The sequence below is a fragment of the Pristis pectinata genome, chromosome 2 (genome assembly GCF_009764475.1).
Source record: "Pristis pectinata isolate sPriPec2 chromosome 2, sPriPec2.1.pri, whole genome shotgun sequence".
Classification (NCBI taxonomy): domain Eukaryota; kingdom Metazoa; phylum Chordata; class Chondrichthyes; order Rhinopristiformes; family Pristidae; genus Pristis; species Pristis pectinata.
Window position 1 is genome coordinate 53300255 of NC_067406.1, and position 23598 is coordinate 53323852.

General features: G+C 41.1%; 1 protein-coding gene across 2 annotated transcripts in view; it reads left to right on the top strand.

The window, feature by feature from the left end:
- The first annotated feature begins 6086 nt into the window (after positions 1-6086).
- LOC127567390 (zinc finger SWIM domain-containing protein 6) overlaps positions 6087-23598 on the top strand; it is a 146914-nt gene continuing 129402 nt past the window's right edge. For both annotated transcript variants that reach the window (XM_052010250.1, XM_052010251.1), the window contains exon 1: positions 6087-6551. In XM_052010250.1, the coding sequence (XP_051866210.1) occupies positions 6182-6551 (370 nt within the window). In that variant the 5' untranslated portion in view covers positions 6087-6181. The remainder of the gene's footprint in view (positions 6552-23598) is intronic.

Consider the following 23598-nt stretch of genomic DNA (forward strand, 5'->3'; position numbering starts at 1 on the left):
AGCGGTCCTACCCTCAACCTAGTCATCCTCTTGTTCCTCACATATGTGTAGAACACCTTAGGGTTTTTCTTAACCTTACTTGCCAAGGCCTTCTCATGTCCCCTTCTAGCTCTCCTAAGTCCCCTCTTAAGCTCCTTCCTGGCTAACTTATAACTCTCAAGAGCCTTATCTGATTTTTGCTTCCTAGACCTTAAATAAGCTTTCTTCTTCCTCTTGACTAAATCTTCCACCTCTTCTGTTAACCATGGTTCTTCTACCCTACCATCCTTTCCATGTCTGTGGGACATACCTATCTAGAACCCCATGCAAGTGGTCCCTGAACAATCTCCACATTTCTGCAGTGCATTTACCCGAGACCATCTGTTCCCAATTTACGCTCCCAAGTTCCTGCCTAAAACCGTCGTAATTTGCTCTCCCCCAATTAAATACTTTCCCATAATGTCTGCTCCTATCCCTGTCCATGGCAATGCTAAAGATCAGGGAGTTGTGGTCACTGTCCCCAAAATGCTCGCCCACTGAGTGGTCTTTCACCTGACCAGATTCATTGCCTAATACCAGATCCAGCATGGCCTCTCCTCAAGTTGGCCTGTCCACGTGCTGTGTCAGGAATTCTTCCTGTACACACCTAACAAATTCAGCCCCATCTAAACCTTTTGCACTGTGAGGTGCCAATCAATATTGGGAAAGTTGAAGTCACCCATGACAACAACCCTGTTATTTTTGCACCTTTCCAAAATCTGCATACTTATCTGCTCCTCAGTGCCCTGTGCCTATTTGGGAGCCTATAGAATACTCCCAATAGAGTGATCGCTCCCTTCCTGTTTCTAACTTCCACCCACACTGACTCAATAGACAATCCCTCTATGATGTCTTCCATTCCTACAGCAGTGATACTATCACTAATTAGCAATGCCACCCCCCACCCACCCCTTCTACCTCCCTCCCTATCTCTTTTGAAACATCTAAACCCCAGAACCTCAAGCAGCCACTCCTGCCCTCGTGACAGCCAAATCTTCGTAATGGCAACAACATCGTAATTCCATGTACTGATCCATGCTCTAAGTTCATCACTCTTATACTTAACAGTTCTCACATTAAAGTAAACACATTTCAACCCATCTAACTGACTGCATTTATGCCCTATCCCCTGCTTACCTTTCCTCACATTCTCTGTACACATCACATCTACTTCTGCACCAACTGATCCATCAACTAATCTAACAATATGGTTCTCATCCCCCTGCCAGCCTAATTTAAACCCTCCCCAACAGCTTTAGCAAAGCTGCCCGCAAGGACATTGGTCCCTCTTGAGTTCAAGTGTAACCCGTCCCTTCTGTGCAGGTCATATCTACCCCAGAAGAGATCCCAATGATCCACAAATCTGAACCCCTGACCCCTGCATCAACTCTTCAGCCACTCATTTATCTGCTTTATCCTCTTATTCTTTCCCTCCCTGGTGCATGGCACAGGCAGCAATCCAGAGATTACTACCCTTGAGATCCTGCTTTTTAACTTCCTTCCTAACTCCCAAAACTCGCTCTTCAGGACCTCATCCCTTATCTTACCTATGTCATTGGTGCCAATGTGTACCATGACTTGTGGCTGCTCACCCTCCCCCTTAAAAATACTGTGCACTCGATCCGAGACATCCCTGACCCTAGCACCTGGGAGGCAACATACCATCTGGGAGTCTTGTTCTTGTCCACAGAATCTCTTGTCTGTTCCCCTCATCAACGAATCCCCTATCACTATCGCATTGCTCTCCCCACCCCCCAACACCCTTTCTGAGCCACAGAGCCAGACTCTGGTCCAGAGATCCGGTTGCTGTGGCTCTCCACTGGTGATTATTCCCCCCCAACAGTATCCAAAATGATATCCTGTTATCAAGGGAAATGCTCACCGGGGTATCCTGTACTGACTGCTTATTCATTTTCCTCTTCCTAATAGTCACCCCACTACCTACATCCTGAACCCTAGATGTAACTGCCTCCTGGTAACTCCTATCTATCATCTCTACAGCTTCCCAAATGATCCAGAGTTCATCCAGCTTCAGCTCCAGCTCCTTAATGCAGTCTGTAAGGAAATGCAGCTGGATGCACTTCCTGCAGGTGTACTCCTCAGGGACACTGGAGGTCTCCCTGACTTCCCACATCCTAGAGGAGGAGCATATTTCTGCCCTGACTGACATTCCCACTGTTCTATACAAAGAAAATAACAAATAGTAAAGAAAGAAAGGGAACCTACCGGAAGAAGCCTCCGCTCACCTATTCCGCCTCTTTACACCGAAGCCTCTTGAGCCAAAGCCTCAATTCTTTTAGACCTACCTCTTCAACTAGGCCTTTAATCACTTGTTTTTTTGTTTTTTATTGCTAGGTGCCAAGCTTTGTTTGATAACCTTCCAGTGAAATGCCTTGAGATGATCTGAGCAGCAGGCCAAAATTGGCCATGCTTTTCAGTAAGCCTGTCTAGTTTGAACCTAAGAAGGTAGGAAACAAACACAGGAATAGGCCATTCAACACCTTGCACTTGCTCCACCATTCAATAAGGTTGATTTATTACCTCAGCGCCTTTTTTCTGTCCTAGCCCCAGATCACTTGATTATCCAAAAAATCTATCCATCTGTTTTGAAAGTTGTCAGTGCCTGAGCTCCACAGCCTTCTTGGGCAGAGAATTCCAAAGATTCACTAACTTTTGGGTGAATACTTTTTTCTTTTCATCTTTGTCTTCAATGGTCCACCACTTATTTTGACACTGTGACCCCCAGTTCTGGATAACCAAATATGGATAACATCATCCCTTTCCTATCAAGCACCTTTAGAATTTTTTATGTTTCAATGAGATCACCTCTCAGTCATCTAACCTCTACAGAGTACAGGATCTCATTAAAAAAACCCTACCAGGAATCAATCTGATGAACCTTGCCTACACACCCTTTACTGCAAGTACATCCTTCATTAGTTGGTGCACAATATTCCAGGTATTGTCTCATTGGAGCCCTATTATAATTGCAATTAGATGTCTTTAAACTTGTGAACATTTCTGATTTTAGGAAGGGTCATAAGGCCTACAACTGGCAGTCATTCAATAGGGCTTGTTTGAAATGCTGCACTGATATTGTTCATTGTTGTTTTTAATTGCAGATCAAGAATCTTTGTAATGTGTCAGACAGAAATGCAGTACTCCACTGTAGTGTATGCGATGGCCATTGCTCAAATGCACAGGGCTCAGATACCAGCTCTGCAGGCAGTTTCTTCACCAAGGGAATGCAGGAGCTAGTTTTATGCCTGGGTTTTCCAAGATGCTGCTTGAATATTTGGCAGCAGTCCAGAGTGAAATTCAAGTAATTGGGCAGAAAATTATGTTCTACCTTCTTTCCACAAGAGGTGACTTCCACACCCCATTTGGCAGCTGCGTTATAACGCTGTAAAATGCACAGACCATAGTTTTGAAGGGTTTGACTGCAGCTTATATCTTGTTGAAGTGTTTATCCAGCATGGACAGGTCAATCGATTGGGAGGTTCTAATATTGTTGAATTCCTTCTGGTTTGCTGCTTTAGGCATGTAGTCCACATAGATAAATTTGTGGGTCGAATTGGCTGTGAGATTGTTGAGGAAAAAGTTGAATTGGATTTGCATGAGTACAGATCCCTGTTGCAGGCCATTGTTTAAGTTCCTTGGTCTACTAACCTGCCATCTGAGGTCATTATTAGAAGGAAGGATGGAAAATCACAGACTTTGCAATCCATGTGGTAAGTTCCTGATTTTCTTAATGAAACAAATATCCATGAGAAAATCAGTCCAATCGAGCATATAAGAGGCCTTTATTGGAAGGAACATCTTTCCAAACCATAGGTAGATCATCAAAGCCAACTCAATTTTGCTCTTTTGGCAGGGGGAATCTAGAACCAGAGGGCATAAATTTCACGAGAGAAATTTAAACGTGATCTGAGGGGTAAGTTTTCACACAGAAAGTGGTGGCTACCTGGAACGAACTGCCAGATGAAGTGCAATTACAATGTTTAGAAGGCATTTGGACAGCTGCTTGAATAGAAAAGGCATTGAGGGATACAGGCCTGATGCAGGTAAATGGGATTAGTATAGATAGGCAGCATGGTTGACATGGATGAGATGGGCAAAAAGGGCACTTTTCTGTGCTGTATGATTCTATAAATTGAAGTTGCTAGGCAGCCGGGCTTGAAGCCAGTTTGTTGCTTTGAGAGAGTGCCATCTACAGTTGGAGTTCATTGTCGAAGAAGAGCATGGATCTCCACAGGTTTGCTGTCCACTGCTATAGGAGATATTAGACATAGCTCGGGGCTTCTTTCGGCACCTTCCTAGGTTTTAACAAAGCAATTACAATCGCGTGCCACCAGGCTTTTAGTGCCCGTCCTCTGGTATGCACAGCCCTGCAATCCATTCTTGATCCTGTTCCCTCAGGTTTTTTTTTAAGGAATTTGAGATAAATCCTGGCTTATGTTGCTTTATGTTGTCGAATTCCACTGAATCAGTACTTGTTTTATGATCCAATCCCATTTCCGTCTCTTGGGGAACCTGTTCCCCAGTGTTCTACTTTCACTGTGGAATTATCGGAAAGCGTCTGCAGTCATTGCCCTTCCTGCTTCTGAAATCCTGCATGTGCCATGGTAATTCAGTTCAAACTTCTGGATACTGTGGAAACTCTCTAACTCCAAAGCTTGGGCTGAGATCTGCCAACTTTCTTCCCCCTCTGTTGCCAGGTTTGTTGCAATACTGTGCAGTTTCAAATTGGGAAAAACTCACTGCTTTGAGAAATCTGTCTGGGCCCTCGTCAAGGCTGCATTCGTCATGGAAAGGGCTGTAATTCTGGTCGTGTTTGTAGCTCATGAGTAGGCGATAAAAATATCACCATTGTGAAAGAAAGAATGAAGTTCAGTTATTTTCCCTGTAGTCTATTCTTATCATAAACTGGAACAAAAGTTGGCAGCGGTACTCGGAGATACGGCCCCTTCTATAATAGAACGGACGGAAATTGGATTTGGACAGAAATAGGGAATTGCCAGCAACGGTAACGTAGATAAGAGACGTCCCAAAGTGAGTCGTGTATAAACGTCGCTGGAAGTGTTTAACTGCAATAATTAGATGCAAGCAGTTAATATAAAAGCTTCAATAAGATTTGCAGAGGAAGTCGCGGAGAGGGTATGTTGAAGGCGATCTGGCTACCCGACTCTAAATTTGCAAAAAGAAAAACACCCATCTGATGCAATTAACCCGCCCCCCAAATAAAATAAAACACTGCCGAGGTTCAAGTGTTAAAAAAAATCCCAACCGGCAGTAAAACCGCCCTCCGCATCCTGGGCTGCCGATGCGTTATTTTGCAAGACAAATTTCCCTTTAAAGCACCAAGACTTCAATCGGACAGGAAGCGGGGTGCTGCGCTTTGAGCCGACTCCGCTCAGCTCCAGCCGTGCGCCCTTTTGTGTTGTTTTTGAAGAGCGATCACGACGTCAACTACCGGCTCCCTATTTGGCAGCACAAAGGCCGGGGCCGCCGCCACCGCACAGGAACGCCCCGCATTCCAGTCCCGTTTCCCCCCCCCCCCCGTGTCCCTCCCCTCATAAAAGGAGCGTACGCCTTTATATGGCCTCACAAAGGAACCGGCCGAACTTAGGAGGGGAACACCCCCGCACTCTTCCTCCCAAATTAGGTCCGCCCGTCCTTTTAAGGCGCGACAAAGACTCGGCCGTCGACGCGCGGAGTCCCTTCCAGTTATTATTGTCATTGCAGCCTCCCTCCCGCCCCCTTCGTCTGGGAGGGAGGAGGGGTGGGAGGGAGGAGGGGTGGGGGGGGGGGCGTGCCATGGGAACCAGGCGGCTGACGCTCGGGTACGGCCCCCTCCGCTCCTTTTACGGGTAGGACGCCCATTGGCGGACACATCAAGGAGGCATCCGCCGCCTCCCCCCCGGCCCAGCCCGGCCCCTCACGCCCGCCTATGGGCAGGCGCTCCTTTTACGGAGCCATCACAGGCATTCGCCGACGCTTAGGAATCGTTCTTCCCCCCCCTCCCTCCCTCCGGCACTTCCATATTAGGAGCGTGTGACCTTTTTTGCCGCACCGAGGCGCGCCCTCATTGTAAACAGATAAAGGCTTCTCTTATAATGTACATAACTTCCGTTTCAATGTAACAGTAGCGAAGCGAGGCAGTATGGCGGACCGCGGTCAGCCACCCGCAAAACGGCTCTGCTGCAGGCCCGGCTTCAATCCTTCCAAGACGCCACTGAGGGCGGCCCCGGCCGGCAAAACTTACAAGCCGGAGTCGCTGCTGGACATTAGCGCCAGGAAGGTGGCGGAGAAGTGGCCTTTCCAGCAAGTGGAAGAGCGATTCACCCGCATCCCGGAGCCCGTACAGAGGCGAATCGTCTACTGGTCCTTCCCGAGGAACGAACGGGAGATTTGCATGTATTCCTCATTCAATTATTCGGCCGAAGACGGAGGGGACGACGAGAGCAGGCTGCCTTTTAAACGGGGCATCGCACTCCTTGAAAGCGGCTGTGTGGACAATGTCCTTCAAGTCGGTAAGTGTTCACTCTCTCTCTCTCTCTCTTCTCCCCCCCTCCCTCCCCCGACTCTTTTTAATCAGACCTCAAAGTGAAGAGGAGAATGCATTATGTGCCCACGTCAGGAATTTAAAGAGCAAGCCAGGTGAAGAAGTGTACACAATACACCCTTTATTTGAAAAGGACAGCGTTTGGTTTGATGGCTCGGGACAGCGTTGGATTTTAACCCTGTCATTTAGAGCGTCGCGCCCCTTTAACGCCCCGCACGAGTTGGTGGAAGATTGTTTGAAATGTTCTGTGCTACAAAGAATTTTTCTCCCCCCCCCCCCCAACGATCTGTTTCAGAAAAGATGGCGTCCTGTTTTGCAGCACTATTTTATATTTGTTAAATATATTGTTTTGAAATGTGCAGTGCATGTGTCATGTTACGTGTGTGCGGGGTGTTTTCTAGGCAAAGAGAAGGGCTTTGAACTCCAAATTCCTCCCCTCAAAAAAGACGACGGCCTCGGTAACCTTGCAGATTTTTAACACGAGCTGGGTTCACTGTATTCTTTTCAAATGATTGGTAATAATGTCGACAAAGAAAGATTTTTAATTTTTTTCTCCTGAAATGGTTGATAAGGGGTGGGCGAGTTGCTTTTGTTGGAAGCGACCCTGGTTATATTTGCCAATTGCGCATATCAAATAGCCGACAGGCATTCCCTTCCCTCCGCCTCGTTACTTTGTTCCCATTTTCATGTTTATTATTTGTTCCCTTCTGTTTCTGTCACCCTCCACCGTCGGACAATAGAGCTTTCTTCAATGCCTGTTAAAGACATTGGAGATAGAAATATGTGGAGGGCAGTGACAGACTGGCTGGGGCGATCCTTTCATACCACCAAGAATTGAGTGGAGATCCATCCAAGGGAAAAGGAGATCGGGTGACCAAGCGTCTCAACAGATTTGAGTTTCCACCCGAAACATGTCTTCCTCCACATAAGATCACTTACTTTACTGGGTTTCAATGGCTGGTCTTTTTTTAATCGTTCCACCTAAGTCTGCGGTTAATTTGAATTTTAAAGCAGTCTGCAAACGTGATTTTTCTGCAGGATCATTTATTTTCCAGTGGCTCATTGGGTGCAGTGCCCTTCCGCCTAAAGGGGTTTTCGTCCAATCTGTGTTTGGCTGTGTTCTTTCCTCTGTCTCCCTTTTCTTAAAAAAAATATTTTTTAAGTACCAGCTTTCACGTCGACTTTCCTTTGACCTGTCGTGTTCCTTTTCGAAAATGGATCAGATTTGTTCACGTTTAAAAAAAATAAAAATGAAGTGGTGGCCGGTTCAGTTGGCTTTGATGAGCTTTTTTTTTTGCGCTTGATTCTCCGCATGCAACCGATCAAGAATGACAGGAGTGCGTACAGGGAGGGTTCTTGGCTGATTGCATTTAGCCAGGAATTCACTGTGAAAATAAGCCAAGGGGCGATAAATAAAAGATGCAATCTTCCAGGAGACACAGACAAGCTTTAGTAGCTTTCAACAAGAACGATGTCAAGGGTTTTAAAGAATTTTCAGAGAGGAGAGGAACCCCTGCAGGATCTGAGCAGCTTTTGGTTTCAGTGGCTCTGCCGTAGGGACGGCTTGGCTCGGGCTGAAGTATATTTTTGAAGAGGGACTTAGTTTGAGCGAAAGATTGTTAGTGCATATACACGTAGCCTCCTTATTTTAACACTGATTGCCTGCCTCGGAAAATTTTGGCATTCTGCTGTCTCCTAACTCATCTGCCTTGGCCTAATAACTGATCTCCCATATGACAGTGAAGTATTAAGGCTGGCTTTTTATTTCAGAGTCCCTCGTCCAAGTACACAAATATAATTCCACTTCGACTAGATCAGCTTCATTTTGGTTGAATGGGTCATAATTGATGATGAAAGTCTGAACTGGCGTTGCATTCAAATGTGTACTTTTGCAGGAAATGTAATGGTATGGTGAAAGTGCCCAGCTTTAAAGGCAAGCAAGGGAATGAATTAGAGAGATTTCAAGTTTCTCCGGTTGACGAGAAAAAGTCTGCCATGACATACAGGAATGGTAGCACATTGATTTGGTCAAAGTTACTTTGAGGAACTCTGAAGGGAAAAAAATCTCCTCAGAATTATCATGCAAATTAACAAAGAAGTATCTGGATTAGGTTTTTTTAACCCCCTAGGAAGATGTCATTTAACAACAGTCATTTAGTGGAATATTTGATATTAATTTTGGGTGTGACTGGTCACACTGCAGTTTTGCTATAAACCTATAACAACTTAGTAGTTTATGTAGTACTTGTAACATGCATAATTGTTGACAAGGTCATCAAGTGAGTAAAAGCTGCTCCACTGTGCACTTCTGGCAATCATTATTAGTGATTTGGTAAAAAAAAATCAAATTATTACAAATAGGTTTAAAAACAATCCAATTCTTTATCTAAGCTTTGACTATTGAAAAGACCCTTGTGAGCATCCATCTCTATTCCTATAGCTGGTGCCTGTTTCTGACAACGATAAACAGCATTTATAACTTTGAGAAATATGTTTTCATGGGTCCATCAATCATTGTATTAGATGGAATTGTGGGTTACTAGAAAAGTGTTTGCGTAGCTTTTGGTATTTTTGTTTTGTCCTTTTTAAATGAATAGGCAATATAGTCAGAGGTTTATTCATTTACTATGCTGCTGCTTGCGACCAGAAGTTCAGGACTAACTCTTTTATGGCTGTTGTACTTTCACAGCAAACTGGAAGCTTGGTTAGCTGTTGGGCAGTTAATGGTTGCCTGTTCTTTTAAGTTATTAATTGTAACAACTCTAATTATGTAAACATAGCTTGGAGAGTGCTGTTTATTTCAGATGTATTGAAGCCAGAGTTTGACAAATTCCATACGTGTACGCCTTGAATCTGCTGTTAATCAAAAATTGTTTGAGACATATATTCCTTATAAGCATGGAAGACTCCTTTACTTGTCTCTGTCATAAAATCGTAAATCTTTTTTGAAATTTTTATCCCCTATCCATTTCAGCTAAATTCTACCCTTCAGATTTGCATCTTTGCTTGGTGATCCTCTCTGGCATGAAAGTTGGGTCTGAATGTTGTTTATTAGGTTACCATCAATCATGCCAATTTTAACTTGCTAAATTATTTGCACCCTTAGTTTGGTACTGCTTATTATGAAGGATATTAACATAACTCAATACATCTATGTACCATGTTTCAAGTCTACAAAGTATGTTCAGCACAAATAATCCTACTGTTGGAATAGATTTCACTATTCAATCGGTGTACAAGTTTTCAGTTACACTAATTAAACTTGTTTTGTGCTGAATTAAAATATCAGATTTTTTCCTGTGCGCAGACACTGTAAATTTCAAATACTCTTATTTATGCTGGGAAACATGGAACTAGAAAAGACAGATAGATTCATTGCACCATTCACAACTTCAATGTCCCTCAATTTGTAGCCAATAAAGTCTTTATTTTGAAGTGTGGCAATTGTTATGGGAAATGCAGTGGTCAGTGTGTTGCAGAAACACCCACACAACCATGAGTTAATGGCAGGTAATTTATTTTGGTGCTGATGATTGTGGGATAAATGTTGGCAAGGTCACTAAGGATAACTCCCCTATTCTTCAGTGTAGTGCCATAGGAGCTTTTATGTCCACTGAGCCAGCAGACAGAACCTTGGCTTAAGATCTTTTTGAAATATGACAGCTCTAATAATGCAGCACTCTGTTGCTATTGGACTAGAATGCCAATTTAGACATTTACACTCAAGTCACTGGAGTCAGACTTGAACCAATGCGTTTACAGAGGCTGTTATTATTTCATAATAGTACAAACTTATCCACATATAAACAGTACATTACTTTAACACTTTATTCTGCATTCAGTTAGTGCTTTTCCCTTGTACTATTTCAATGTTCTGTTATGATGAAAAGATCTGTATGGATGGCATACAAAACAAAGTTTTTCACTGTACCTTGGTACATGTGACAATAGTAATAAACCAAACCAAACATTAGTTGTTTAAAACTGGCTTATCTTTAATTAGTATAGTAATGTATGTAAGATTTTAGGAGAATAACCTATTCTGGATATCTTTTAGAAGTAGGAAAGATTAGCACATGATTTACTGTTATCTCTCTTCAACCTTTCTATCAAATTACCCATTTGATCCTTGTGCTCTGTGATCTATTTTTCTAGTGACTGGCTGACACGTTGCAAATAATATTGAAGTGTAATTGAGAAAGTTCTTTTCTTTTGATCCATTCTAGATATAAATAAAACAAAAGGTATCCATCAAAAATTCAATTCAAGTGTATGCTATTATGACCTTTTAATATGGGATTGTATTTTGTACATCTCTCAATGCATTTTCATTGGTAATAATCTGCATTTATACATCTAATGTATTGGGGACTTTGAGATTGCATGGACTTCAATTCTTTGTTAGAAAACCGAGTCTCTGACGATATCAAGTGAGGAATTTTATCTAATCTTGGCAAACCAGAAACAAGAGCTCTTTGCCATTTTTCTTTGGGAGGAATGGCAGTTATGTAAATAAAATGCTTTGTCTTGAGATTGAAAAATAGACATAAGGATATTGGGCCAGGAGCAACTTAAGTAAAATAAATATCCTTTAGAAAATAAATGCTGTGACAAACAATGCCAGCATTCCGTAATTGGGAGGGAATGACTGATGAAGATTTCAATTTTACAAGAATTGAATACAAATGGTTTGGAAATTATTGTATGTTTAGATGAATACAAAATAAAAGTGGATTCACTGCCTGCAGATTTGATACCATCTCTTGGGGGTTTATGAACATTTGCTCAAGTGAGAGGAGGCTTCACAGTGTGAATAGCTTTTTTTCTCTCCTGAAGTATTTATTAATGGTAAAACCACAGGATGCAGCATGACACACGCTCTTATGTAATTCTTAATCTGTAAAGATAACTTGTTATGAGATGTAAAGTTTGAATTTTGTCAGTTCTGTGAACTTGGAAAGAATTTAAGAATGTAGTGGAGCTTGTGTATAGACCCTCACAGCAGTAGGAAGTGGTGGAATGCATAAATCAAGAGATTTAAGAAACTATGCAGAAAAGGCAATTTAGTTTTAATAATAAGGGATTGTAACTTCCACATCAATTGAAGTAAGCAGCCTAGTCTGAAAAAATAATGAATTGCTGGGTAGTTTTCTGTAACAATATCTTCTCGAACCAACAAAGGGACAATCTGTATGAGACTTAGTAATGAGTGAGATTTAACAGTCTAATGGTACATGGGCTGTCTAAGAGTAGTGATAATATGATTTGAATTTGTTTTTTTTTGCAAGAGAGAAATGCATAATACTTACTAAGAGTTTAGATTTGCATAAAGTAAGTGCAAAACTGATCATTGTAATTGGGGTAAACTGCAAATGGGTAAAATGACGGTGGATCGATAAAAAGCATACAAAAAGGAATTTGATGTTTTTGAAGAACCGGTTTACCTTTTAGAGGCAAGACCTGTTTGTTTCCAAAATGTCATGGTTGTTTTAAGATATCAGACATAATGTAAACATGAATATGGAAAAGGGGAAAAACTAACATAGATTCTCATGACTAGGCAGCAAAAGATGATTAAGACAATCAGCTATGAAAAGAAACTTGCAAGAGATGTCAAAGTTAGCTTGATTTTTATCTACATATGTGAGAATAAAGAGGTGATCAGGAGCAATGTTTAAGAAAAGCTTGAGAGAAATGTTTTTTTTAAATAAGAAACTTGTTGATTTTCTCCTTTTTAATAATAGATGTTGGGGATTGCCAGTGAACCTGTTATTGAATCAGGGTTTGGGACTTGCAGCATCAACATAAGTAAAGTAGGGTTATGAAGAAGATAATGGGTCTGAAGAATGACAGGCCCCCAGGACTAGATGTGTTTTAGATGAGGGCAAAAAGCTCTTGCTAAAAAGTTCCAAAACTCTACTTATTTAGGGACTGCCCTTTTAGATTAAAATCAAACATTCACCCCACCAAAAGTGAGAAAGTAAAACCAAATAAATATCACCCTTTTCCCTTAATATCTGTTGTCAGGCAGTTAGTAGAGTTTGTAATTAATGATACATTGACTGAACACCTTAAATCTTCATCTGATCGGCAAGAGCCAGCATGGCTTTGAACAGGTTAAGTCATCCCTGATTGACTAAAGTTGTGTATCGGGGAATATCTGTGGAAATATTTAAATCTATTTCCTAAGACATTTTGTAATGTCTCATAAGAAACTTCAGCTGAAGGTCATGAAATCAAAGGCAAAATTAATCCAATAAGGAAATTTGCCATGAGGCAGGTTCGGCACAATGTGACTAGTGGTATCCTGTAAAGATCTGTGTTGGATTCTGAAATATTGAATATACTTGTAAATGACAGATGATGGAATAGAAAGCCACGCATCCAATTGCTGATGACATGGTGAAAGATTCATTTTAAGCAGTGTAGATGGAAGTTTTATGCTTTGGAGCTTGAGCAAGTAGCCAATACTGTGGCAAGTTAATTTTGGTGCAGCCAGATGTGAGGTCATCCACCAGGTTCCCAGAGAGGATAGGACTGAGTATTTTCTAAAAGATGGAAAAGCTAGAAAGAGTGGAGGTTCAAAGAAACTGGATTTATGAACACAATGTCATAGGTGTAGACTATCTTCAAGAACGCTAATGGAATGCTGACACATATATCTGGAATACTGGCATACAAGTGGGTAGAATCTATTCAACAGTTGTACAAGGCCCTAATGAAAACATTTGATCGCTCTGATAAGGTTCTGGGCACTGCATCTTTTGAAGGATATATTTGCCCAGAAGGGACTGCAGAATAGATTTATCAGAAAATAACCTGAACACTTAAGGGTTAAAATGCAAGGAGAAATTTCACAAAGTAGGGTTGCTTTCCCTGGAATTTAGAAAACTATAATGTGATTTGGTCCAAGTTTTCAAGATATTAAGGGGATCTAAAAGAAATATTTTCTTTTCAATCTGTCCCATTGGTTGGGGAGGCTAGGAGTATGGGTAAAGCAGCCTCGTTGGATTGAGGGGCTACCTGACCAATTTCTATTCTATTGTAGCTTTCCTGCAGCAACTTCTGCAGACTTAAGGGTTAAAATGCAAGGAGAAATTTCACAAAGTAGGGTTGCTTTCCCTGGAATTTAGAAAACTATAATGTGATTTGGTCCAAGTTTTCAAGATATTAAGGGGATCTAAAAGAAATATTTTCTTTTCAATCTGTCCCATTGGTTGGGGAGGCTAGGAGTATGGGTAAAGCAGCCTCGTTGGATTGAGGGGCTACCTGACCAATTTCTATTCTATTGTAGCTTTCCTGCAGCAACTTCTGCAGACTTAAGGGTTAAAATGCAAGGAGAAATTTCACAAAGTAGGGTTGCTTTCCCTGGAATTTAGAAAACTATAATGTGATTTGGTCCAAGTTTTCAAGATATTAAGGGGATCTAAAAGAAATATTTTCTTTTCAATCCCTCCCATTGGTTGGGGAGGCTAGGAGTATGGGTAAAGCAGCCTGGTTGGATTGAGGGGCTACCTGACCAATTTCTATTCCATTGTAGCTTTCCTGCAGCAACTTCTGCAGTGAAATAATTTGAAATGTGAATTAGTTGCTGTTGCAAATCAATAAGTAGTGGTCATATTTGGGCACAATGTTAAGTTATTTCTGCCACTATATCTAAGGAAATAGACAAATTCTTAGCTCCCTTTTGTTATAGGATTGTTGGCAAAGGACTTGTGCGGTTTTCTTTTTGATGGTGCATTGATGTCTTTCTAGAAACATAGAAAACCTACAGCACAATTTGGGCCCTTCGGCCCACAAAGCTGTGCAGAACATGTCCCTACCTTATAAATTACTAGGCTTACCCATAGCTCTCTCCTTTTCTCAGCTGCATGTACCTATCCAAAAGTCTCTTAAAAGACCCTATCGTATCCGCTTCCACCACCGTTGCCGGTAGCCCATTCCACGCACTCACCACTCTCTGAGTAAAAAAAACTTACCCCTGACATCTCCTCTGTACCTACTCCCCAGCACCTTAAACCTATGTCCTCTTGTGGCAACCATTTCAGCCCTGGGGAAATCTTTTGAATCTTTCTCCACAAACACTGACTCAAATCACCTATGGGTGAAAATTGGTCAATACAGGTCATTGCAGGGTACATACAAGAAGGTGTTCGAGGTAAACAATACAAATGGCAAAGTTAGCCTTGTGACTGTACCAGTACAAATTTAAGTTGCTTTCAGCCTTTGCATCAGTCTTTACTGTGGAAGACACCAGCAACATGCCAGAAATTCAAGAGAGGCAGGGGGCAGAAGTGAGTGTTGTTGCTATTACTAAGGAGAAAGTGCTTGGGAAGCTGAAAGGTCTGAAGATGGATAAGTCACCTGGACTGGATGGATTACACTCCAGGTTTCTGAAAGAGGTAGCTGAAGAGATTGTGGAGGCATCTTCAAAGAATCACTAGAACCAGGAATGGTTCCAGAGGACTGGAAAATTGCAAATGTCACTCCACTCTTTAAGAAGGGAGGGAGGCAAAAGACAGGAAGTTATAAGCCAGTTAGCCTGACTTCAGAGGTTGGTAAGATGTTGGAGTCCATTACTAAGGATAAGGTTTCAGGGTACTTGGAAGCTTATGACAAAATAGGCCGAAGTCAGCATGGTTTCCTCAAGGGGAGATCTTGCCTGACAAATCTGTTGGAACTTTTTTGAGGAAGTAACAGGTAGGATAGACAGAAGACAGTCAGTGGATGTTGTTTACTTGGATTTTCAGAAGGCCTTTGACAAGGTGCTGCACATGAGACTGCTAAACAAGATAGGAGCCCATGGTATTACAGGAAAGGTACTAGCATGAATAGAAGATTGGCTGACAGGCAGAAGGCAAAGAGAGGGGATAAAGGGGGTCTTTTCTGGTTGGCTGCTGGTGACCAGTGGTGTTCTGCAGGGATCAGTGTTGGGTCCACTACTTTTCACGTTATATGTTAATGATCTGGATGATTGGAATTGATGGCTTTGTGGCCAAGCTTGTAAATGATACAAAGATCGGTGGAAGGGCAGGTAGTGTTGAGGAAGCAGGGAGTCTGCAGAAGGACTTGGACAGGTTGGGAGAATGGGCAAAGAAGTGGCAGATGGAACACAGCGTAGGGATGTGTACAGTCATGTACTTTGCAGAAGGAATAAAGGCGTAGACTATTTTCTAAACAGGGAGCAAATTCTGAAATCGGAGGAGCAAAGGGACTTGGAATCCTGCACTAGGATTCCCCCAAAAGTTAACTTGCAGGTTGAGTTGGTAGTAAGGAAGGCAAATGCAATGTTTGCATTCATTTTGAGAGGACTAGAATATAAAAGCAAGGATGTAATGCTGAGGCTTTATAAGGCATTGGTGAGACCACATTTGGAGTTTTGTGAGCAGTTTTGGGCCCCATATCTAAGGAAGGATGTGCTGGCATTGGAGAGGGTCCAGAGGAGGATTACAAGAATGTTCCCAGGAATGAAAGGGTTAACACATAAGCGTTTGATGGTTCTGAGCCTGTACTTGCTGGAGTTTAGAAGGATGAGGGGGGATTTCATTGAAACCTACTGAATATTGAAAGGCCTGGATAGAGTGGATGTGGAGAGGATGTTTGTAGGAGTGGGAGAGTCTAGGACCAGAGGGCACAGCTTCGGAATAGGATGTCCCTTTAGAACAGAGGTGAGGAGGAATTTCTTTAGCCAGAGGGTGGTGAATCTGTGGAATTGATTGCCAAAGACTGCTGTGGAAGCCAAGTCATTGGGTATATTTAAATTTTTACATTTTTTTTATTTACAGCGTGGTAACATGCCCTTCCAGCCCAACGAGTCTGTGCCGCCCATTTTAAACCCCCATATTAACCTACCCATATGTCTTTAGAATGTGGGAGGAAAGTGGAGCACCCAGAGGAAACCCATGCAGACAAGGGAGAACGTACAAACTCCTTACAGACAGTGATGGGAATTGACCCCCGATCGCTGGCGCTGTAATAGCGTCGAGCTAGCCGCTACGCTACCGTGCCGCCCAAAAGCAGAGGTTGATAGGTTCTTGATTAGTTAGGGTGTCAAAGGTTATGGGGAGAAGCCAGGACAATGGGGTTGAGAGGGAAAAATAAATCAGCCACGATCGAATGGTGGAGTAGACTCGAAGGGCCGAATGGCCTAATTCTGCTCCTATATCTATGGTCTGAACCACGCACTGGATCTCACCCACCATCCTTTGTAATTCTCTTAACAGACTGGAGGAAGAAGGCTTCCAGAATATTTCTGAATATTACAGCATTTCTTATTGGTTTCTCAACTGAATATTGGACTATCTCGATGTTGTGAATGTATTGCTCTATGCACAGAATTTGTGCCACAAATAAAGCTTTTGATATATTAATTAAAATTTGAACTTTATTTTTTTCTTCCCACTTCTGTTTGTAGTATTTTCTAAACAGCAGTGATGTGTTATTTTGTACAATTGTCTATATTGCCTCAGTTTAATTGTCTGTTAGGAGTGAGTGAGGATTTGGAAACACAATATTGTAGTTGATTCTGATTACTTTTTAAAAATTGGATAATATTACAATACCAAGACACGTGGTTGATGCAAATACTTGTATAACTGTTTGGATAGAGTATTTTGTTAAAAGCATTACAAAACATGAATTTTGAAATTAACAATTCCTTTGGCAATAAAAGATATGCTTTCCCTTTGCTTTGAAGATCTGTGACTACAGAGGCTATCTTTTATCACTTTTTAATATGTTTTCATGTAGTGCACTCTTTTTTAAAAAAAAATCAATTTCTATCTCTTCAGTCTTCAGCCTCTGCAGTCTGAGGTCAATCAAAATCGGGTTCAGTCAGATGTGATTGAATGTCAATCACTTGTAATACTGGACCAATCATTTCACAGCAGTGAAGGTCATATGTGAGTATTTCTTATTGATTCAATGCATATGAGATCTACTTCCCTACCTTTACTGTCTCACCCTTTTCCATGTACTCCCCTGAATCCAACAGCAAGCAATAAAATCAATAAGAATGGATAGTGTCTGTCCAGTGTCATTACTCAAAGAAAACAAGGAATTAAATTGAAATTTTCTTCAGTAAATTTTACTGATGAACATCTTGACCAAGGCCTGGATTAGTTGTCATCTTTGTATCTCTTGAATCAGAAGGTTGTGGGATCAAGTCCTACTCAAGAGACTTGAGTAAATAATTCAGGCCCTCACTTCAGTGAGGATATAGGAGGTGATGTATCTTGGATGAAACATTAAATAGAGGTCTGTTCTTCCCCTCAAATGGGCATAAAAGATCCCATGGCACAATTGTTTTTCTTTCTTTTAAAAAAAAATGCAGTGGAGTTTTTCCTGATATTCTGGCTTATATTTATCCTTCAGTCACTAAAACAGATTGATCATTTATATAATTGCTGTTAATGGGATTGTGTGGTGTGAAAATTGGATGCCACATTTCATTATGTTTCACCAGTGACTATAGTTAAAATATCTCAGTGACTGGAAAATAAGTTTTTAGTGACTTTTGGCCAGTAATGATTTCATAATTTTTTTTATGGGCAATTTTTTTGGTATGCTAAAGGAGGAGGACCTTGTTGATGTAGTGTAGTTGTGATCAATGTAGTTATTGTTTTTATTTGTGCATCTGGGATCAAACCACATTGCTGTGAATTGTTCTTTTACTGTTCGGCGTTTGTCCTGGCATCACCTAAAGAAATGGTTTTATTTTAGAATTGCCACATGTAGCCCTCTTCAGTTATCCAAAGGTTCCTTGGACTAGAAAGACCATCCCTTAGCATACCATCTAAACCAGCCATTCTTTTGGACCCTCTGAAAGACTGCTATCTATTACAAGTTTTACTAAAGTTATGTCCTGTGGACCTGTGTATGCTGGGAATGGGTTGAGACTTATAAAATTCACTCCTTGTGGGATAAATGCAGCCATTATTAGAAGTTTGTCAGTTAGAATCTAGGTTCCAGGGGCTTGGTTTCTCCTGTTTTGCTTGCAAAGGCAAATGTAATCATAATTTCAGTGATATTTAGTGGGTTGTAAATTTTTATGTTGTGGACTAAGCCAAGTTTTAAAGTTGCTGAATAAATCAAATTATTATGTTAGATTATGGAACTTTTTACCAGTATTTTAGGAATCCCATTCCACTTTTTTTTTTATATATGAATTGCCTTGGCTATTTTTGTTTAAGCAATAGAATGATGCAGTTAGAGATTCTGCATTGCCAAACATGAGCTATCTTGGTGGAGTATTTTGAATGACATTAACGCTAATAGAACAAAGTATTGGTAGTTGTAGGTCTGTGGTTGATTGTAATAATAGCAAGGGCAGTTTGATGTGATTGATTGAAAGTACCGCTCTAGTGCAGTGAACAAAAACGCAACATGAATGCAAGTGAAACTAAATGATTTTCACATATCTTTTTAATTTTTTTTTCCAAATGATAGTATACATGGGAGCCAAGTGTAACTGTGAACTTTACAATCTTAATGATTGAAGAATTACTATATATTGGGTCCTGAATTAAAGGGATTCATAATATAACCTGAAATTGTTGGCCTTAAGCTAGGAAGTACTATAAGTTTATTAGTTTTACTTGCCCTTTAAATTGCTAAGCATTTATATTTTTAACATTAACTTTGTAGGAAATTTTGAAGAAAAATTCTTTTACATACATTGGGACGTTCAGAATATATTTTTGATACGCAGAACAGAATGTATATCTCCAGATATTAAAAAGCTAAAATTAAAGTTCTTTATTGCTGTTGTAAAATAAAATTATTTTCTCGGGAACAGAAACTTTGAGTAGCAGCTTAAAGTAGGATTTAATTTATTTTTTAAACAAAGTTTCAGCCTTCATTCCTGAACAAATGCACTTCTTGACTTAAATTACTGTAAGAAAGTTTCTTTCCACCCTTTTTCTTTTGTCCTTGCTTTTCCCTCCACAGCATACATGACTTGTTAGCATGTTGACTTCAAATGGTTGTGACTATCAAAGCCTGCACAAAGCAGGAGTGGAAACTGGCCTGTATGAAAACTATGGCATCTTTCGTGACCACAGGACATCCCAAAGCTCTTAATAATTAACAAGGTACTTTTGAATACTTGTTTTTTAAAAAAAAAAGGCAGCCACTTTGCATCCAGTTAGATACAATGTGTGATAGTGATCAGATAATCTGTTTTTTTTTAGTTATTTGGATCACAAGCAGTAGCCTACTCCCTCTCCATTTCATGCGCAGAACTCTCTTCAAACCAATCAAAATTGTACCAAAGATCCTTTTTTTTATATATCTGATCTGAAAATCGTTGTCAGCAATGTAGCCTGGATTTTATGCTCTTGAGTGGACTTGAACCCAAATGAACCATGGCAGATGTAAGTAATGACTTCCAGTTGAGCAGTTCTACCTTTACCATGGTGTGTAACCTGATTTGACTACAAGTTGCATATTAAACAACTGGATGATGCTGACAAACAAATACTGGTTTTTCATCTATAATGTTGAATATTGGAGAAGATTGCGCTGCATCTACACACAAATCCATGGCATTGTGGATAACTCAGCAGCATGGCTGTAGGTAGATGGGACAGCAGAGCTACAGTGATAGAGAATGGGTATGTAGGTAGGTAATATTTCTGTGGCTACGGATGTGATTCCAGGATGATATACTATTACCCTGGTGCCAGGGTCATGCATGTCACTGAGTGGTAGTGGAACATTTCTAAGCAGGGAGAGTGAACAGCAAGAGGTTGTATTGATACCATTGATGTGGGTGGAAAGAACAATGATGCCCTGCAGGCAGATTGTAGGGAGTTGGGAATGAGATTTTAAAAAGCAGAACCTCAAAGGCCTCACTGCTCCCGTGACCCAAGTTTGATCCTGACATCCAGTGCTGTATGTGTAGAGTTTGCACTTCCTGGGCAGCATGCAGATGGAGCCTCACAGTTTGGTCCTGCCCTCCAGTGTTGTCTGTATGCAGTTTGCACATTCTCTCAGTGACTGCATAGGTATCCTCCCACATCCCAAAGAAGCACCAGTTGTTGGGTTGATTGGTCATCATAAATTACCTCTAGTTGAGGTGGGCAGCAGGAAAATCAAGATGGAATTGATGGGAAGAGAATAGGTTGCATTGAAATAAGTGAGGGAATGGATGTGATGAGATCACTCCGAGAACTGACATAGTCTTGATGGCCTGAACGGCCTCCTATATCATAAGGAAATGTAAAGATAAAATGTAATCTGCAGATTATTGCTGGGAATATGTGTCAGAGTGTACAGAAACAGGAGGATGGTGCATATGGCTGAAGGGATGTTGCAGGAGATAAGGCTTTAGATTCTTAGGACATTGGCACAGTTTCTGGGGAGCTGTACAAGTTGGATATTTCGTCTTAAGAGTTAGGATCAATATCTTTTTGTAGGGAAGTTTGCTGGTGTTTTTGGAGAGGGTTTGAATTAGTCTGGAGGTGGATAGGAACTGTGCAGCATTTTCCAAAGAGAGAATCCCATGGACATCAAGGAATGTAAAAGCTCTGGAAAAGTAGAATAAATATTGGGGGGCACAAGGGTGATATTTAAAAAGAGAAAGGGGAAGGTAAAGAGGGTGCACAAGGAAATAATTGGCAGTTTTATCTAAAACCCCTTGCCCATCTTTAGGGTTTCCTTCAGTCTAGTTGCCAATAATTTCCTTTTTGTGAAGATGATGATGATAACCTTTGGAAAGGATAGCATATTGGTTTAAAAGAAAAGTCCACGCCCATATTTGGCCTATGGTTCTACATGAATGCATCTGTCTTCATGTTGTAGGGGGCTGATGCAGATATTATCATGTTTTCTTTAAAAAAAAAGGATGTGAATGGTTAAAAAACATTCTGAGGACTCATTTAAGGAGTATTGCATATTTAAAAGTGGGATAAAATAACACAGGCCCTGACTATCATTTTCTCTTTAGCTGTAGGTATGATGTGACTGTTAACTCTGTATGATTAGACTGTTAACTCTGGATAACAGTCTAGTAACACTCTTACCAGACTGTTAGCCAGAGTTCTGGATTTTGATCCAGAGACAAATTTAAATCCTGTCATGGCAGTTGTGGAATCTAAACTTAACGAATTCAGTATATTTGGAATTTTAAAACAAAAAGCTAGCTTCAGTAACTGTATGCCTAAAACCACTGGATTGTTGTAAAATTCTAGTTCCCTAATGTCCATTAGGGAAGGACTGTTCTTGCTCAGTTAGGTCTTTGGGTGAATCCAGACTTGTCAGTGTGATTTTTAAAAACAGAAAATGCTGGAAATATTCAGTAGATCTCACAGAATCTGTGGTGAGAGAGAAAGAGTTAACATTTCTTGTCATCTGATGAAAGGTCATTGACCTGAAACATTTAACTCTTTCTCTCTCCATAGATGGTGCCTGACGCTGTTGAGTTCTTACAGTGTCTTCTGTTTTTACTTCAGATTTTCAGCATCCAGTTTTTCATTCTTTACCAATTATGGTTGGATTTTAATTGTCTTCACAGTTTGTGGGAGACAATATATGCCACGATTGCCACCAGCATCATATGCCTGAGTGAAGGAATAAAGGGGGGGGGGGGGGGGGGGGGAAGTTCTCCAGCAGATTAGGTTGATAGACCTCAGATGTCCATATTCTGACTATGGTTCTACATGAATGCATCTGCCTTCACGTTATAGGGAGCTGATGCAGATATAAACATTAAAGAAAAAGGATGTGAAGGGTTTAGAAAAAAACATTCTGAGGACTTGCTTAAGGAGCATTGCATCTTTAAAAGTGGGATAAAATAATGCAGGCCCTGACTATCATTTTCTCTTTAGCTGTAGGTATGATGTGGAGGACTGGTAAGAAAGCTAATGGATGTTAGTGAACTAGATATGATTTTTATGTCAATTCAATAATTTTAGGCTGACTGTTATAATGTGGTATCTTGTTTCATTTTAAATATAAATAAAAAGGAACGCACGAGTAAATACAAGGCAGTCATCACGTGAGGAAGGGCATAAATCAGCAGCATTTAGAGACATAGGCAAAGCCTTACAATGTGGATTTGTTAAGGGTTCTGTGTCTGAACAACTTGATTGAAAATTTTTAAAGTGACGAGGGTCATTGAGTGTGATATGTTTTGTATCATCTCTATGGACTTCAGTGAGGTGTTTTGACACAGCTGATTGATCAGGAAAGGAGAAACCCATGGGATCCAAGGGAAAGTGGCAAGTTAGTCATGGATACGGGCCTTTGGCCCAATGAGTCCATGCCGACCATGGTGCCTGTCCAGCTAGTCTCAATTTCCTGTGTTCGGCCCATATCCCTCTGAGTCCCGCCCCTCCATGTACCTATCCAAGTGCTTCTTAAATGATACTATTGTACCTGCCTCAACCACTTCCTCTAGCAGCTCGTTCCATATACTCACTACTGTCTGTGTGGAAAAAGTTGCCTCTTGGGTCCCTTTTAAATTTTTTCCCTCTCACCCTAAATCTGTGCCCCCTAATTTTAGACTTCCCTACTGTGGGGGGCGGCAAGACTGTTACCATCCACCTTATCTATGCCTCTCATGATTTTATAAACCTCTAAGGTCACCCCTCATTCTCCTACGTTCCCAGGAATAAAGACCTAGCTTGGCTAACCTTTCCCTATAAATCAGGCCCTCTGGTCCTGGCAACATCCTTGTAAATCTTTTCTGCACTCTTTCCAGTTTAACCATGTCTTTCCTGTAACAGCATGACCAAAACTGTACACAGTACTCTGAGTGCAGCCTCACCAACGTCTTATACAACTGTAACATAATATCCCAGTTCTTATACTCAATACCCTGACTGATGAAGGCCAGCGTGGTAAATGCCTTTTTCACCACTCTGTCTACCTGTGATGCTGTTTTCAATGAACTGTGCACTTGTACTCCTAAGTCCCCCTGTTCCATTACACTCCCTGTTAGTTTACCAGTAGGCCATATCAGGCTGTGCCAGCTTACTTTCATAGTGTTCCCAATCTAGCTTTTATTATTTTCA